Source organism: Callospermophilus lateralis, chromosome 10, assembly GCF_048772815.1.
Source record: "Callospermophilus lateralis isolate mCalLat2 chromosome 10, mCalLat2.hap1, whole genome shotgun sequence".
In the NCBI taxonomy this organism is placed as follows: Eukaryota; Metazoa; Chordata; class Mammalia; order Rodentia; family Sciuridae; genus Callospermophilus; species Callospermophilus lateralis.
Genome location: NC_135314.1, coordinates 117,226,294 through 117,242,001, shown reverse-complemented (window position 1 = coordinate 117,242,001; position 15,708 = coordinate 117,226,294). Strand labels below are relative to the sequence as shown.

The following is a 15,708-nucleotide window of genomic DNA, read 5'->3' as shown; positions in this document are numbered from 1 at the left end:
GGCCCCAAAGGTTGAAAGGAATTAAAATGGAAGGGATAGTGGAACCTCAGCATCAAGGCTCATGGTTAACAAACCCAGGTGCTCACATGTGCACACCTGCTGCAAAGAGAAAGAAGATTCTCAATGAGAAGAGGTTGTTTGATGTCCACACAAAGATACAGATAAAGAAACTTCCAATCACTTTTGCACAGGACAGAAAGACTATTTGCTGTGGCCATGAACACAATATAGAAATACTGTATCCTAAAATTCCAGTCTTATGGTAAAACAAGAAAATGGAACCCTATTTGTTGGGAAGGAAAAGAAGCCAGCCTGCCCCCACTAAAGTGATTCCTACCCTGAATTGGGCACATATTGGGCACACAGCCCTGGCCCCAGGTTGTGGTTGGACACTCCTGTGAGATCTACCTCATGACTGGTGGCTGGCATTGCCTTCTCCAGGCGGAATCTCTAGTCTAAACACATCCCCAGCTTCTTCAAGTCACTTACGGTGGCAGCAAGGTGGACATGCTCTCTAAGGAACCCTGACCTCCCTGCAGTAGCACACAGACCCTGGAGCTTGGGTGATAGACGACATCCTGAAGCACTCACTATTCTAGAAAGTTCCTCTTGAATCCCCACTGTAGGAACCCATGCTCTGATGGATTCATGCTCACTGAGCCCTCATATTTGAGTTCTTATAACCCTTAGAACTTGAACCACACATTGTAGGAGCCCGTTTTATAAGAACTTATATTGTTCAGCATTGCTTCACAGACCTTGGCTTTGTTTCCTGCCTATACATTCTGACTGTTGAAGGCAGAGGCTCTGTGCTGCTCTTATTTCCTCTAGAAAAGACAAATATGTTAGGCAGAATTGTAGCTGAACTTTCTCCAAGTCACCAAACTCCTCTGGCATTAGGAAGACAAGGATCCTTTGTGGCATCCATCAGTTACCAACATTTTTAAGTGTCACATCTAAGGGACCTCCCAACTGATACTGCCATGTTCCTGTCCTTGCAGAGCTTTCAGTATAACTGTCACCTAGCAGATGTGTGACATGCAGTTGACAGCATGTTTATCAAAGCAGGAAGAAGGGAGGGAGGAAGGAAAGAGGAAGCAGCCTCAGGGTTACTCACACCAAGGAACGGTTGGAAATAGAGCCCTGTCTTTCTGGACTGGGTTTCCTTTCATTATCCACATTGTACATCCACTCTCCTTCTCCCTCCATGGGGCTTTAGGCCACGGACATAGGACATTGCTCTAGGATTTGTGGGAGTTATAAAGAATGAACACAAAATGCCCTTGCCCCTAAAACATTAGAATATCTTAACCTACCAGCCCATTTCCTCCTACCAAATCCCATGGTCCTAATTTCCACTGAGAATAAGGTATACTCATTTCCTTATAACAAGCCGGAAATTTTATAACCAGTTCCCCTTGAACACAGATGTTCCCCAGGAACGTAGATGGTGTGTTGGTCAATTTGTGACTAAAATGCCTGAAAAGAACAATTTAGAGGAAGAAAAGTTTATTTGCGCTCATGGTTTCAGAGGTTCAGTCCCTGGTTGGCCATTGCCCTGGGCCTGAGGGGAGATAGAACCTCATGGAAGAAGAGCATGGTGGAGGAAGGCTGCCCCGCGCATGGCAACCAGGAAGGTAATCCCCCAGTGACCTGCTTCCTCTAGCCTTGTCCCCCACCTGCCTACAGTTACCACCTAAGAGTCCATTTAAATTATTACTCCATTTGATGGATTAATCCGCCAATGAGGCTACATCTTTCCTACTCTAATCATTTCATCTCTGGACATTCTTGCATCTGCTGACACCTGAGCTCTGGGGGGTATACCTCATAACCAAACCATAAGAGATGGAAACTCTCTTTACTAAAGCAGATCACAGATTGTGGACTTGTCATTAAAACACAAAAGTCTCTCTGGCTTTATTCGACACTGGTCTCTCTGGCTTTATTCGACACTGTGATTGTGTCCATTCCCTTTCACACAGTGTCCTTCTGCATGGCGCAGCTCCAGCTCACTCCCTTCAGATGCTTTGTTCAGGTGGGGTACTTCCTGCAGCTGCACGGTGACACGGGCTCCATGGTGCACATGTACAGAACTAGGCCATTGCAAAGGTGGGCATTTAAATGCTACAAAGAATTAGAAGAAGTTAGGAGCCTAAAGCAAATGCAGTTAAAACAGAAAGACTGGAAAAAGTAAGTTTTATAGTTCTTTCACTCTCAACCAATTGAGTTGTACCCAAGGATAATCTTGATTAAGGAGGCAGTGCCCCTTTCCTAAAGTGGAAAATGAAACTTGAAACTATGTAGTTGGATATAATATCATGTTTCTACCTGGTAAGTGTATCAGACACTATTGATTGCTAGCCAGCACCCACCTCCTTGTGACCCAGTAAAACCCTGATTTTTTAGCTGTCCATCCTCCCCACATCTGTGCTCAGGTAAGCTGACCTGACTCTCAGCCCTAGGGCTGCTCCCCTTCCCCTTGGAGAGAATTCTTTCTAGAATAGGTATGTGATCCCATGTCAGTCCATAAGAAGCAAAGGGAATTCTGCCAGTGACTTCTTAGAAAAGTTTTGATATCCTAAGAGAGAGACACAGGAGAGATGACTTCTGTTCTTTCTCAGAATGGCACTAGGCCTGGTTAGGACACCAGGGACCACCACACCCACTTCACTGAGTCAGCACTGAGACGGGCAGGGCAGAGAACAGCAAAGGACCTGGGCCCTTAATGGCAATAGATAATAATATGCTTCCAATCAAGCAGGCCTGAAGTGGACTCTTTCTGAGTTATCGGGAGATAAGAAATATCTTATTACTTAAGTCTCTAAGAGCCAGTGTTTCTGTTACTTGCAGCTAATTGCATCTTAATAGATAAAAAGTTCTTTTTTTAAAAAAAACAACATTATTATGGCTGTGTGTATATACGTGACTGCATGACCAATGTGATTCTGCAACCTATACACTCAGAAAAATGAGAAATTATATCCCATCTGATTCAAATGTATGATATGTCAAGATCATTGTACTGTCATGTGTAACTAAAATAAAAAATTTTTTTTAAACAGAGAGAGAGAGAGAATTTTAATATTTATTTTTTTTTTTTAGTTTTTGGCGGACACAACATCTTTGTTTGTATGTGGTGCTGAGGATCGAACCCGGGCCGCACGCATGCCAGGCGAGCGCGCTACCGCTTGAGCCACATCCCCAGCAAATTAAAACAAATTTTAAAAAATGAACATACAAAGTCTTAAAGAACTTTCAAGGGAAGACCAACTAAACCCTACAGAATGGTGGGAAAACTTCCCAGAGTACGTTCTTAGGGATGTGCAAGAGTTCACTGGGTAGAGGGAGGGAGTGCACAGAGGTGGACAGGCACAGTGCTAACCAGGCATGTCAGGCAGTTGCCCAGGGCAGCTGGGCCAAAGGGCCTCTGCATGGCACAGGAGTGAAGTGTACTCAGGTGGTTGGTGAGAAGGTCCCCAAGAAGAACTGAGTGGGCTCCTTGGTGGGGGGCTGGTTGGCTCTGTTTGGGAGCAGAGGAATCGGCCTTTGGACACAATTATTTGAAGGGAGCAAAGAAAATTGAGGTACATGGGGATATCAGGGTTTAATTTATATTCACATGAGGGGCAATTTCCAACATCTGAACAGAATTTTGAGATAAAAGGAATAAAATAAAGCTCGATGGAGAGGGTTCTTCACCGTCATGGGACTTTAAACAGTAAGAGTCTTCAAGGCAGTAGCTTTGTGATGCTATTATTTCAGCCATTTGTATTCAAAAAATGAACTAGGGATTCAAATGTGGCCATGAAGAAAGCAAAGGTCTGATAAATTAACTAAGAAAGCCAACTGCTGGACAAAATTGGATGCTCTGTAAGATAATATTAACAAATATCAGCTTTTATTGCCTCTTCAAAATTTTTGACTTTTTATTTGATATTTATCCATCCCCTTTCCATCTTGTCAAAGTTTTTTGTCAGAATACTGATTTTTAAAGATGACAGGATGCTGGGTGGCACAGTGGCACACACCTGTAATCCCAGCAGTTGGGGAAGCTGAGGCAGGAGAAAGGCAAGTTCAAGGCCAGCCTCAGCAACTCAGTGAGGCCCTAAGCAACTTAGTGAGACCCTGTCTCAAAATAAAACATTAAAAAGGCTGGTGATGTGGCTCAGTGGCTAAGCACCCCTGCGTTCAATCCCTAGTACCAAAAAAAAAAATAATAAAATAAAATGAAAGATGACAAGATTAGAATCTCAAATGTCCAAATGTGTTTCCTAAAATTTTCCTTTGTAGCACTTTAGTTTTACCCTGAGATTAGTCAGGGTTGCAACTGAAACTAAAAATACACAATGCCTTCTCGTTATTTAGTGCCTTTGTTCTTTGTCTGCCCTCCTACCAACCTAAATTCAAAGGATTAAAGGAAAGCGTGGGGGTTGCTGAAAGGGACACAGAATTCATTGCTGTGTGCTGGCTCACTATGGAACGGCTTTGGTGAAGAAAAAGTCCCATAATGATTTTAGAATAGGTGTGTGGCACCTATCAGAAAGATTCCTCATTATGCACCAATCCATGAAGCTGTTCCTCCTTCAGAGTTTCTGTCTTCTTACAGAACTCAGTCATATGAGAAATTCCAGAAAGTTCTGACCATCAGAATGTCTCCAAGGTAGATGTTTTATAGTCACCTTCCACCCTTGATGCATACCAGATGCCACACACACACCACACACATGTACAAACACACACACACACACACACACACACACACACACCCCAGACATGTACACACTCATACAACATACACGCATGCATGTACATATATACATACAGACATACAACACCCACAAACACACACATATACACAACATACACACTTCATTGGGGGATTTCTCACATTGGCATCACAGATAACTTTTTGTAGAAACTGTTTCAGCCATCAATTTACTCAAAAGCTAACACCCTTGCTGAAAATCACCTTAGAGAGTTGACAGGAGAAATATAGAACAGAGATAATCTAACTAGAAACATATTGACTAAACAAATGCCTTCTTCCTTCATAATGTTTACACAAAAGAGTAGCAACATTACAGAGTGTTGCACAGTGAAATAGGGACTCGCCAGTGCCGGGAGATGGCCTCCCAAACCCCTCTTTGCCATAGGAGGGTAACAGGGTGGAAAAGAAGAAAGATGGGAGGAACAGAAGTGAAGTGATAGTTCTTAGCCTCAGTGCGTCAGGTGCAGGTGCCAGGGCGCACTCCCAGGGTCTCTGAGTCAGTTTGTCCGGCTCAGGTTCCACGTATGAGCCTTTCTAAGCAGTCTTCAGGTGAAAGGGCTCTGCCAGGCCAGGAGCCACATCCTGAGAAGTCCTGTCCTGTGAGACAATGGCTCCTACCCACATGGTTACTGTTGTAGTCCTGGAACTCCATCAAAATCCACACTGTCTTGTCCTTGTGCACACACATTTAGTTTTGAGGTCCCAGAGACATAATGCATGCTCCTGCTTTTGGTCACTTCCAAAAATTCAATTTAGTCAAACTAGCACATGTTGAAAGCCCATTTTGTATGCTTCACGTGAATCCACAGTCCCTTCTCAAACTGTTCCAGCACCTGCCACGCCCATTCTGACCACAGCAGGCCTGTAAAACCCAAATGACCATGAACTTGCAGCACTGCTTTTCCTGGTGGTGGCAAACAGTTCCAGATAGCCTCCCCAATTCCCCTGGAGTATCTCAGCTCCAGCTTCCACGTCACTTCTCCCATGGTGTCCCATGCTGGGCCTTTTGCTATGGACAGTGCAACATTCCTGACGGTTCCAGGTAAAAGAGAAACTTAACTAACCCACCTCCGACATCCCCACCCCTGACTTTGTGAGCAGATAGAGAAGGAACAACAGTGGCCAAAATGTGACGTCACTCACTTGCCATTACCCTGGGTAGCCTTGGCCAAGCTGTTAATTTTTCATTTCCATTTCTTTCTGTTTCTTCTGTAATGTCCTAAGGTACCATTGCTTGGCACAGAATAGACATTTATTAAATAACAGCAACTATTTGAGGGTTAAATGTCTAAAATGGGTGAAAGAACATGGGTGATATACTTCTGAGTTTGGAGCACAGCCCTACTGGTTACCAATTACTTTATGTCTCTGAAGGTCACTCTCCTCATCTGTACCATAAAAATGATAATACTCCTCTTTCACACACATCTCCCTCCCTCCCTCTCTCTCTCTCTCTCTCTCTCTCTCTCTCTCTCTCTCTGTCTCTCTCTCTCTCCTGCCCCCTGCCCCAGATTTGTGATCCCAAGTGGCCATATGGAACCAAACCACCAAGGTTTGAATCCCAGCCCTGATATTTAGTAGATGTGTAACTTCGAGCAAGTTACTTGATTTTCTGGTGCCTCAGTTTCTCTATCTTAAAAAATGATTATTGTCCTCCAGCACACAGTTGCAGACAATAACTTTCTCAATAACACCACTAAAGCTCAGGAAACAGGGTCAAAAGTTTGTAAATGGGATGACATCAATTTAAAAAGCTTCTGCACAGTAAAGCAAACAAGAATGTGAAGAGAGAACCTACAGAATGGAAGAAAAATCTTTTCTAGCAACTCTTCTGACAGAGGATTAATATCTAGAATATATAAAGAACTCAAAACTTAACACCAAAACCCCAAAATAATCCAGTTAATAAATGGACAAATGAATTAAATAGATACCTCACAAAAGGAAGAAATAAAAATGGCCAACAAATATATTAAAAAATTGTTCAACATCATTAGCAATTAGGGAAATGCAAATCAAAACTATATTGAGATTTCATCTCACTCCATTCAGAATGACAGTCATCAAGAATGCAAATAATAACAAATGCTGGAGAGGATGTGGAGAAAAAGAAATACTTTTACACTGTTGGTGGGATGGTAAATTATCACAACCACTATGGAAATCAGTATGAATCTCCTCAAAAGACTAGGAAAATGGCACCACCATATGACCCAGCTATAACACTTCTTGTTATTTATCCTAAAGAATTTTAAGTCATTATCCTGCAGTGATACACGCATACCCATGTTTACAGCAGCACACTTCACAATAGCCAAACTATGGAACCAGCCTAGGTGTCTATCAACAGATGAATGGATCAAGAAAATGTCTTACATATACATAATGGAGTTTAATTCAGCCATAAAAAAAGAAAAGAAAAGAAATTTCCAGGCGCAGTGGCACACGCCTGTAATCCCAGTTGCTTAGAAGGCTGAGGCATGAGGATCCCGAGTTCAAAGCCAGCTTCAGCAACTTAGCAAGGCCCTAAGCAACTCAGAGAGACCCTGTCTCTAAATAAAATATAAAAAAGGGCTGGGGATGTGGCTTGGTGGCTGAGCACTCCTGGGTTCAATCTCTGGTACCAAAATAGAAAAGAAAATTGAAATTATAAATCATTTACAGGAAAATGGATGGGGCTAGAGAGCATTATGCTAAGTGAAATAAGCCAAACTCAGAAGGTCAAGGGTCATATGTTTTCTCTCATATGTGGAAACCAGAGAGAAAAAGGAAAAGAGAGGTGGGAGGGATCTTATGAAAACCAAAGGGAGATCAATAATATAGAAGAAAGGGATCAAGCAGGAGATGGAGAGGGGAAGGGGACACACTGGGGAATGATATTGGTCAAATTATATTTTAAATTGTGTGCATGCATGAATATGAAGCAACAAATCCCACCATTATGTACAACTATAATGCACCAACAAAAAATATGGAAACAATGGTTATTATGAGGATTAAATTAATTGATATTTGTAAAATACTTACAACAGCATAGTTAATGTCATAAACGTTAATGGCTTTAGTATCCTCATTAGAATCTATGAACTTTTTGACATAATAGGTGTTCAACAAGCATGTTAGTTCTCTGTCTCTACATCATTAACCATATAACTTTAATTCAATTTAGATTATAGATAGTGTCCACATTGATACTTTTTGAATTGCAAATTCATTTTCTTGTTGTGCACCCTTTCCAGCCTGGGAAGTGAACCCTAGAGTCACCAGAACAGTTGGTGGCAAAGCTTCCTCTGCCAACACCTTTGAGATTCAGAAACTCAGAAAGACAGGTTATTTATTTATTTTGGAATCCAAAGTTGATTAAAAACCAACTTTGGAAAAACTACAGTGAGAAAAATACCTTTGGGGCTTCCACTATTTCATCCTGAATTTGGCAAACACTTTATAGCCAAGCTAAAACCAATGGAAAACCCTGTCCAGATATATGACTCGCCTAAAATCAAGCTCTTCTCTCTAAAAGAAAAAGCAGGATGACTTTAATGAGAAAGGCATCCAAGGTCTCTGAATATGCAGCCATCCCTCGCTGTTTCTACTGAAGGTAGAACATTCTCCTCACCTTCCTGACAGGAATTCCACAGATTGACTGAGAGCACTCACCTAAAAATCAAAGCAGGCCTGGAAGAACTGAGAGTGATGGAATAATGATACATAAAATCCTGTCCGGGAGAAAGAACTGGATCTCATTGGCTACTAGGCTCTGGGAAGCAAGCTGCTGGTTTGGGCTTGGGCAGCTAAAAGAGGGAGATGGATGACGTCAGTCTTGGCCTGATCTTTGAAGGATTTTAGGAGCTGGAAGGGATCTTAGTGGTGTTGATATTTCCTCCCCATTTTAAGGATAAGAAAATTAAAGTCAGAAGTTATGTCACTTGCCCAAAGTAACGCATTTAACAATTACTGAGAAAAATATCATCAAGGTTAAAAGCCCTCACATCTCAAAGAGCACTCCAGTTTTTTTCTCCACAGAGCATTTCTTGTCTGAATGGTAAAGAGCCCCAGAAGGACCTTCCAAGCCAGGTAAAGGGAGTAAAGTGATAGTCAACATCTCCTATGGGCCTGGAAGCCATGGGTGTAGGGCTGAACTGGAGGCGGGTAACTTGGATCAGCTTGGTGGAGATGCATCATGCACAACAATCTAATTTTATCCCAAGGAGCCTCTGAGGAGAGCAGGGATGAAACTAATGCCTGCAGAAGATTTTTAAGGAAGATAGCTTTTATAACTGTAACTATATTTTCTTTAAATTTTGAAAAATGTCCTGTTGAGTAAATCAAATTGGACCTATTAAGCTTTAGCTAAACATACTCTTAAAAGGATCAGACAATATTTTAGTCTGACATAGTTTAATGAATTCAAAATCTAAACTTTGTGGCTTGAAATTTCCTTCGGGCGCAGTAAACAGTGAGCAAAATTTCTGCAAGAATTCAGAGACAGTCCCTTAGACAGGAAGACCAAGAAGCCAAAGGTAGAATTCTAAGACGTTTAAGTTGCTCAGTCCCTAGGGTCAGATCCCAACCCTCTAATACATGGAATTAGAAAAGTGTGGCAGTCCCCAGTGATTCTTAATGTTATCAGGGAGCAAGGAGCAATTTTTCTTTGATGAACGTGATATAAGGCCCTAAGTGAACAGCTCTAAGTGCACCAGCTGCTGTCAATCAATATTTTGACCATTAATACTCATCCAGGCTTTTAGTCCAGTTTAAATGAATATCACCATGGGTTATATTTTAAAATAGTTATGGATTCTATCCCTTCAATTTTGAAATTGCACGAGCTATGGAATGTCATGAGAAACAAGTACCCATTAGGATCCCTGTTAAAGCGAAAATAATGCTTCCACTAATTTTTAAAAGCATTCTGTGATCCTTAATAATGAGAGAAAAGATACTTTTTATATAAGGAATTACCTGTATTTGGAATATGAGATTTATTTCCAATCAACCCAGAGACAAATTAATCACCACGCATGGTTTTTCTTGGTTTTACAACCCTTCATATGATATTTTAAAGTGAACAAATTAAAAGTTGTTTCTAATCATAACTAAAAAATAGAAGTTAAACCTTCTGCGTGGTCACTTTTCCCATCATTTTCTCTAACTGCTCATTTTGGAAGCCTTTGATCCCTGGAATTTTTAAACTGGATTCCCAACCACACTGATTAAACATATCTACATCTGTTAAGTCCTCTAAAGGGCATTTGACACATGTCAGCTGAATGCCAGGGGAAGAGCAGTTGGGGGACTGAGTAGAGAGATTATGGGAAATTTGGTGCTTTGGGAAAAGACTTCTGGGTTTTGACATGGGGCGAACAACACAATATACCAAAAGTGAATGAGAGCAGAGACAACACCCAGAGAAGACGGGTAGCTGTTAGGCAAGCTCTTGGATGAGCCCTAGGAGCAAGACCACGGAATCTCACACACTTCATTACAAGTCTGCATGGCAAAGATGGTGAGTCATAGGATTCTCTTAAATGTCATCTCCTTGAAAAGGGATATTTAAAAGCCCAAGTTGCAAATGTAGTTGGCTTTCTTTCTTTCTCGTTGGTTATCAACATGCCCCCAGCAGAGCGCCTGCAAAAATACAGGAGTTCCATCCTCAGATGGAAAAAGAGATATGTATACTTTTATCCTAAAATTTTATTCTTGTTTTGGAGGAGGACTCCTGGAAAGGAGAACCTATGTGACCAATCTTGAGGGGGTAAACAGCAGGAGGAAGCATCTGGATTGCAGAGACACATCCTCTCTCCTGGAAGGTCACTGGAAGAATGTTCTTGTTTTTAAAGTTCTCAGCATCTTTTAGTAAAGAGATATGGTTTGAATCCCAGCTCAGCAGCTAAAGAATGACATGACCTTCACCCCTCCAAGTCTTTATTTCTACGTCTGCAAAGGGAGGACATTGGGCTTGTGTTCTCTAAGGTTTCTTTCTCATCTATGAGTTCCAAATTCATTTACAGATACTGGGCAATTAATTCACTTGGAATTTCCTATCCCCTTGTGAGTAAAAAAAGTGTGTAGTAGAGTTCCTCTTTTTCCTCTGTTATAGTTTCAAGCCATTTTATTACCTCCCTGACAGAAAGTCCCTAATGAACATTTCAGATATAATATTTAGATCATCCCTGAAGAAGAAACACAAGAAGTCATTCCACATGGATGGTTTTCAAAGACTGTCCTGCAAGATGAAAATGAAGACTTTTTGCTAATATATTAGAATGCATGACAGACATGGACTCTACCCTGAGTGGCTATTTGGTTTGGGGAAGTCACTTCACTTTGCTGAGATTAATTTTCTGCCTCTGAAAAATGAAGAAGTTGGAGAAGATCCTCTTAAATTCCCACAGTTATGATTCTGACAACAAAAATTAAACAACACTAAAATATGTCTTTTCGTTGATTTATATAGTTCAAGATAACTCAAAAAGATACTCAAAATTCTATTAATGGAATATATGTACATATATGTAAATACGTATCTAATTTTATGATTTTTTATATTGCACTGGTTCAGAACTTGCTTTCAAATAAAAAAGCTCATGAAAGGAGAACAGAAATTAGACAGCCCAAACTAATTCTACATTTATAAACTTTAAGCCTAAACTGCCTTAAGAATATACCTTAAAGAAATGCTCTCTCAACAATAATGCACAATGCACTCCTATTTTATAATTTTAAAATACTAAAATAGCTTATAGAGTTCTTGGGGATGAAAGGTAATCTGGAATTTTCCAAGTTCACTTTAGAAATTTTGAATACAAAATGTGTCTGAATTCTAGTAATTCACCAAAATTTAATCAGAAATTAATGCCATCAAAATTTAATCAGTTTTACCAGACTATCTGCTTACCATAATAAGTTGAAATTGGTAAATGAGTCAGAGTTTTGGCAAATTCGGGTTTTGAAGAACTCTTTCCATCTAATAAAGGTTGATAACCTTAAATCTGTGGTGTTTTGCTAAAGTATCCATAGCTCTCTAATATGATGCTACATGGTTTCTGGCTTCTCAGAGTTTGTCCTATTCCCTTGTCAATTATTTATTAGTTCAGACAGAAAGATTCCAGTCCACTGATGATGGAAAAGGGCTAATGCAGGAGTCTGGGCCTTCGTCTCCAACAGCATCACCTCCCTTCTATTGCATTATTTCTCTGCTGATTATGACACCCCCCTTTCCAATTTTTACTGTCTGCTTTAAGACCTTTAATACAAAGGAACTGAAGGTGCTCTAAATGGATTAGCACATTGACTTCCTAAAAAGAAATTACACTGCTTGGCCTAGAACTTTGGCCTTATATCTCAAGTATCTCCCAGCAGGCTCTAGTTAGGGCACAGGATTTCTTCTGTTCTCAGATCACATTACACATTGTTGACCTCAAGACATCACGTGGGTAGCATATCAAATGTGCATTCATTTTGTTCCGTGAACCTCAGGGATAAAAAGGCTTCAAGAATTCCAGAATGAGGGAAACTCAGAAAGTATATTCTTTGCTGTGAATTATAGCAACGGCTTACTTGTTTCCATTGTATTCAAAGTTCCTGCTGGGTATTAGGCTGAGGCAGGTATGGCAAAGCCAACAATTCAATCAGTGACATCAGTTTAAAAACCACTCATGTCCTGCATCTTACTTTAAAAGATGATATGGCTAATCTCTGCCATATTTTGTCAAACTTCCTGAAGGGATGACATGGTGGGATTGTACAAAAAGAGCAATATTTGGGGAGTTTGAAACTTTAGACAAATGCTTTTTGACACTTTGGCTTCCAAAAAAGTAAAATGAAAAAGACACGTGGCAAATACAACTACTACTTATGACAATTTTAAATTAGAATGTCTGAAATCAGGCTGATGAATGTAAAGTATTGCATAAGGAAACCCTAGAGTATTTATAATACCCTTGCATCTAAGAAAATAAAGCATCCTTTAGATAATCAAAAAGGATTTAGATACAATGATTGCCTCAGGAGGGGTGGGGTCTGTTTCTGCAAAATTTCTTCTTGGAAGAAGTGGACAGGAGAGGGCTTTACTCCTTCCAATGTTCAATGAAGTTATTTCTAGAACTTCACACAGGCACTCAGGGTGAGGGCATGAAGGCTGCTCTTTGTGATCGCAGGACCATCACTTCCCAACATCATTACAGAAACAAACAGCGAGCCTAGTTTGCCTCCCCACATGACAAGGGACCCGCAGCTGTCAACAGACTGGCATTATGTGCTCCCCAAGAACATGACTATGACATTTGCTCCTGTGACAAGGCAAATTTCGGCAGCTCGTCTGGAAAGAGATTAGCATTCATCAGGCTGCAAGCACCCTTCATCAAGTTAATGACATTTCAATCAGCACATTTTCTCCAGTTTCGGTACTTTGCCATCTGAGCACAAGTCTCTAATTACGCCCAAGCAACAAGTCTCACATCAATCCCACCATTTATACACTCACCGTACACCATCGCTCCTCCGGTTTCATGCAAGAAGCGGAATCGATGATTTTTAAATAACCAGATTGTCAAAATGGTAAGGATGAGCAAAAAATTAAAGACAAGCAGCTCGACCGCTCCCTGATGTTGAAACTGAGACTCATCCTTCTCTGACAGAAACCTTTGCTGCCTCTCCATTCTCCTGTCCTGTTGGGATTCCTGAGATAAAAACCTGGAGCAGGCTAGTTTATCAAGATCTGCCTAAGACAGCCTGACTGCCTGAGAATTTCAGAATAAACACTGCCACTTTACTTGCTACTTTACAAGCATTCTGCCCTGGCTTAATATTCAGATGGCTTCTAGTTACAACTTCCTGTTTCTCTCTTAAAGCAGCCTCGTCTCTTTTCAAACTCCAGAGGGTGGTTTCATCATGACTCCTGCTGTCTTCAAATGATTCATTCCATGAAAAATGTCTTTCCGAGTGGGCAAGCTGCAAGCAACAATTCTGAGTTGCTTGAGTCACGTCTTAGGGTTTCAAACAAGTTTGCTTAAGCTGAGCATCTGGTGAATTGTAGATTAATGATAAAAAAAAAAAAAAAGTTCACCTTACATCAGCAACATTTTCTAGGTTCAAAAAGGCAATGTGGAGTTCTTAACCTCACCCACACTTGAGGTCTTTCCTCTGCCATCAGAATCTGCCAATGTGAAGTGGATGGGTTGCTCGGGGGTGACCTGCAATGCTTGTACGATTTTTTCTCTTTTTTTTTTTTTTTTTTTAAGTTGGGAAGCATGAATTTAGTATGCAACTCTTTGTTTAGCTTCTTATACTTGGTAGTCAGAGAGCAGCATTTAAATTCTGAATCAATTGTGTTAACAAGAAAAATGAAAGCTAAGTCAAAAAAGAAAATTCTATCCTTGTCTCTAACTGTGCCATTTAATTATGCTGAATCAGAAAGAAAGAGAGAGAGAGAGAGAGAGAGAGAGAGAGAGAGAGAGAAAGAGAGAAAGAAAGAAAGAAAAGAAAGGGAAAGGAAAAAGGTAAAAGCAAAACTGTATAATTGATGCATGGATGGGTTTTTCCTTCAACAGTAGGTTTCTGGCCCTCACCTCCAGGACCCCCAGAAATCTGTGGTTGATGACAACCTCCTCTGTCCTGGGTCCCAGATGAATGGTGCTACCCCAGCACTGAAGGTTCCAGAATCACAAGAGCCTATGCTCCATTTGGCAGGTTGGTTCTGGTTGATTTTATACTTCTATGCTTTTTGAAATGTAGCGAATCAAAACGATAGTACCTAACATGGTCTCTGCTGCTCTTTTAGCTAACATTATGACCTGCTTGCCTTTAAAATGGATCCCATTATGCAATGAGATGTATCCTGGGGTTAAGTGTAGGTTTTCTTCATTTCACCACATCAAGGTAACATAGGAGTATTAATCATCAGGATTTGCATTTGGATAGAATTAGCATTTGATTTATACAATGTGATTCATTGAGTAGGCAGAACCCAAATACACCAGGAAAAGATCACTGTCACCAAGAGGTAGAGGACAAACACATAATAGCACTGGGAGCTGACTACCTCCCAATGAACAGTTCCGCCCTCAGAGAGTTTATCAACCACTTAACATAAAACTCTGCTGTATCAGCTTCTTGGCCTTTGCGACTTAGAGGCTGATTTCCTCTTTGAGTTGAGCTCTGCAGGGGGTATTTATGAGCACCACAGATGTGCTCCCAATGCACTACCCTTTTTGGCAGGCACTTCTGTGATGACTAATATCCAACTATTTTGAAACCTGTCAGCTAATTCTTGCAAGCGTTGCATGGAGCTTGCTAGCAGGTTCCACCTTTATAATTCTGCAACCCCACAGGTTGAGTCTTGAGTTGTTAGATTTACAAGATAACGCACATGCAAAACCCAGGAACTTCCTGTTCTTTTTGTTTATTTGTTTACTTGCTTATCTAATCATTAAATTACTTTGGTTTTCTTTCATTGCAACTATGTGAAATAATCTGAGTGAAATAAAATTTCCTTGGTTGTTGTATGACCATCCAATTTCACTCTCCTACCCAATGCAGAGACTCAGCAAGAGGATTAAAAATTCCCTGGAATATTTTGATTGGTTTATACATTGTTTTTAAAAGTCTGAATTTGATGTCAACATATTGAAATTAGTGGATTTCACATAAAAATCACACATATAACTTCTTGTGAAAGAACATGTAAGATGGGGCCTCCTGGCCCTTGTCACGTGGTCATAGCTGGTTAGGGATGAGTGGCCAGCCTGCACCAGCACATTCATCCCCCTTCACTCACTCCTGGTCTCTGTGTGGTTCCTGCATACATTCGACTGTGTGGTCTCTGGGTTTTTCAGGAATGGAATCCACTCTATTCTATTTCCTGATTCTGATTCTGCTTAACACTGGGGTAGAAAGCTGAGAAGAGGGTGCTCAGGAGAGTTCTTTCATTCTTTCAC

At 40.7% G+C, this 15,708-nt stretch overlaps 1 protein-coding gene across 1 annotated transcript in view; it reads right to left on the bottom strand.

Annotated features, from left to right (window-relative positions):
• Positions 1-13,546, bottom strand: part of Slc9a9 (solute carrier family 9 member A9) — a 537,107-nt gene extending 523,561 nt beyond the window's left edge. The window contains exon 1 of the mRNA XM_076867799.2: positions 13,257-13,546. Coding sequence (XP_076723914.1) covers positions 13,257-13,431 — 175 coding nt within the window. The 5' untranslated portion in view covers positions 13,432-13,546. The remainder of the gene's footprint in view (positions 1-13,256) is intronic.
• Between the last annotated feature and the right edge of the window lie 2,162 nt (positions 13,547-15,708).